Below are 1,854 nucleotides of genomic sequence, written 5' to 3'. Positions count from 1 at the left end.
GCCAGGGGAGCCCCAGCAATGCCATGCCTCTCCCCTTCGCCCAGGCCTGCCAGCCCTAATGGTCATCGGCACTGGGAGTGCCAACAGCTATGGCCGCTACACCATCCGTGACAAGGAAAACAGAACCTCACTGGAGCTGTGAGTGGTGGCTGTGGGAGTAGGGGTGAGGTCAGGTCCCTGCCTGCACATACCAGGGCCAGAGGGAGGTGGGGAGAGAGAGGAATTTGGGAGGAGAGACCAAGTAAATCAAACCAAAGGATCCTCAGATCGAGCTAGCTCATGGCCTGGAGGGGTAAACTGAGGTCTGCAGAGAGGAAGCACAATGAGCAAGGGGTCCTGAGAAGGAGGGGAGAGAACTGGACCAGAAGGCAGGATGGCTTGCTCGAGCCTGGGCCACCATCAGCCCACATGGCCCTTTTGGACAAATTTCCAAGGGTATCCTCACCCTCACCCCCAATCTGCCATGCCAGGTGCTCAGCCTGGTGAGTGGAAGGCGAGCTGGATTTCAGCCCCCACCTGTCCCCTCAGCCAGGTGTTCTTGCGCAGGGCACAACCTGCCCAGCCAACAGCTCTAGTTGCCTCTAGGCTCTGCCTCTGCGTTGCGGGGTGACTTTGGGCAAGTCCGTCCTCTCCCGGGGCCTCAGTCTCTTCATCGGATCGACATGTTCTTTGGGGCCCTTCACCCCTGCAGTTCAGGGAGCAGTGGGGTGGAGCTGAGCCTCTCCCAGGGTGCCCGCCTTGAGCCCATGGCTCTGTGCTAAGAGGGGCTGGTGGGGCCTTGGTCCTGCCCCCAGGGCCTCAAATGCAGGGGCCACAGGGGTCCTGTCGGTAACCTAAGTGCATGAGGTGGCCCAGGTGGGGACTGCAATAGACTGGCAGTCACACACCCACTTAATGGGCAGCCGATTACCGTTGCTCGAGAGCATCCACTGAGCTGCCAAGTGTATGGTTTTATAAAAGAAGCAGAAATCTGGATGTTTATGCCAAAGCTGCTTTTTAAAGGACGGTCGTTAATTCAATTTTTTTACGACACAATGTGGAGCAAATGCAACATGTCTTTGGTGCCAAATTGGCCCTTTCATATCCATTGGTCTAAAGAAACAGTGGACTGGAGAGTGGGGGATTGAAGGCTGGAGACGGGAAAGGCATCCATCTTCTTGGCCATTGGAGGTCAGTCGGGGGAGACTGCCGGGCGCTTGCTGGCACTTGTCCCAGTCCCAATGGTCGGTCGTTCACCTGCTCCAGGTGCTGGTTCCAGGAGGAGACTGCCATCTCTGCCCTCTATGTCACCGTCCATGGCTACTTCCTCCTCACCTTCCTCTTCAGCACCGTGGTCCTGGGCCTGGTGGCCTGGAAGATCTTCACTCTGTCGAGTGCCACAGCAGGCAAGAAGGAGCGGCAGAACTGGAAGGGGGCCCTCACCTTGCTGGGCCTCTCCAGCCTGGTGGGCATGACCTGGGGACTGGCCATCCTCACGCCCCTGGGCCTGTCGACCGTCTACATCTTCGCACTGTTCAACTCCCTGCAAGGTGAGGCTCCTAGGCCAGGGGGCGGCGGGCTGCCCTGTCTGCACCGGGGAGTGTGGGAGGTGTGGCGGGAGCGGTTGGACGCAGGATTCAGGATTCCACCCGGGCCAGAACCCCCTGCAGGAAGGCTGGCCGACCGCTGGGCTCGCCGACGCCTTATCCTCCTCACAGGTGTCTTCATCTTCTGCTGGTTCGTCATGCTCTACTTCCCCATCCAGACTGCCGTGTCCTCCTCTTCTGGTCCTGCCCAAGCTGAGCATTCCCACACGGTGTCACATGAATAGGGGGCTGGCCTTGCGACCTGGACTCAGCTCAGACTTGCTGTGTG

At 59.1% G+C, this 1,854-nt stretch overlaps 1 protein-coding gene across 1 annotated transcript in view; it reads left to right on the top strand.

Annotated features, from left to right (window-relative positions):
- Positions 1 to 1,854, top strand: part of ADGRG3 (adhesion G protein-coupled receptor G3) — a 21,744-nt gene extending 19,890 nt beyond the window's left edge. Inside the window, exon 10 of the mRNA XM_023530664.1 lies at positions 1,698 to 1,854. Within this exon, the coding sequence (XP_023386432.1) occupies positions 1,698 to 1,810 (113 nt within the window). The 3' untranslated portion in view covers positions 1,811 to 1,854. The remainder of the gene's footprint in view (positions 1 to 1,697) is intronic.

Source organism: Pteropus vampyrus, unplaced genomic scaffold (assembly GCF_000151845.1).
Source record: "Pteropus vampyrus isolate Shadow unplaced genomic scaffold, Pvam_2.0 Scaffold51, whole genome shotgun sequence".
Classification (NCBI taxonomy): domain Eukaryota; kingdom Metazoa; phylum Chordata; class Mammalia; order Chiroptera; family Pteropodidae; genus Pteropus; species Pteropus vampyrus.
This window is presented reverse-complemented; position numbering and strand designations above follow the sequence as displayed.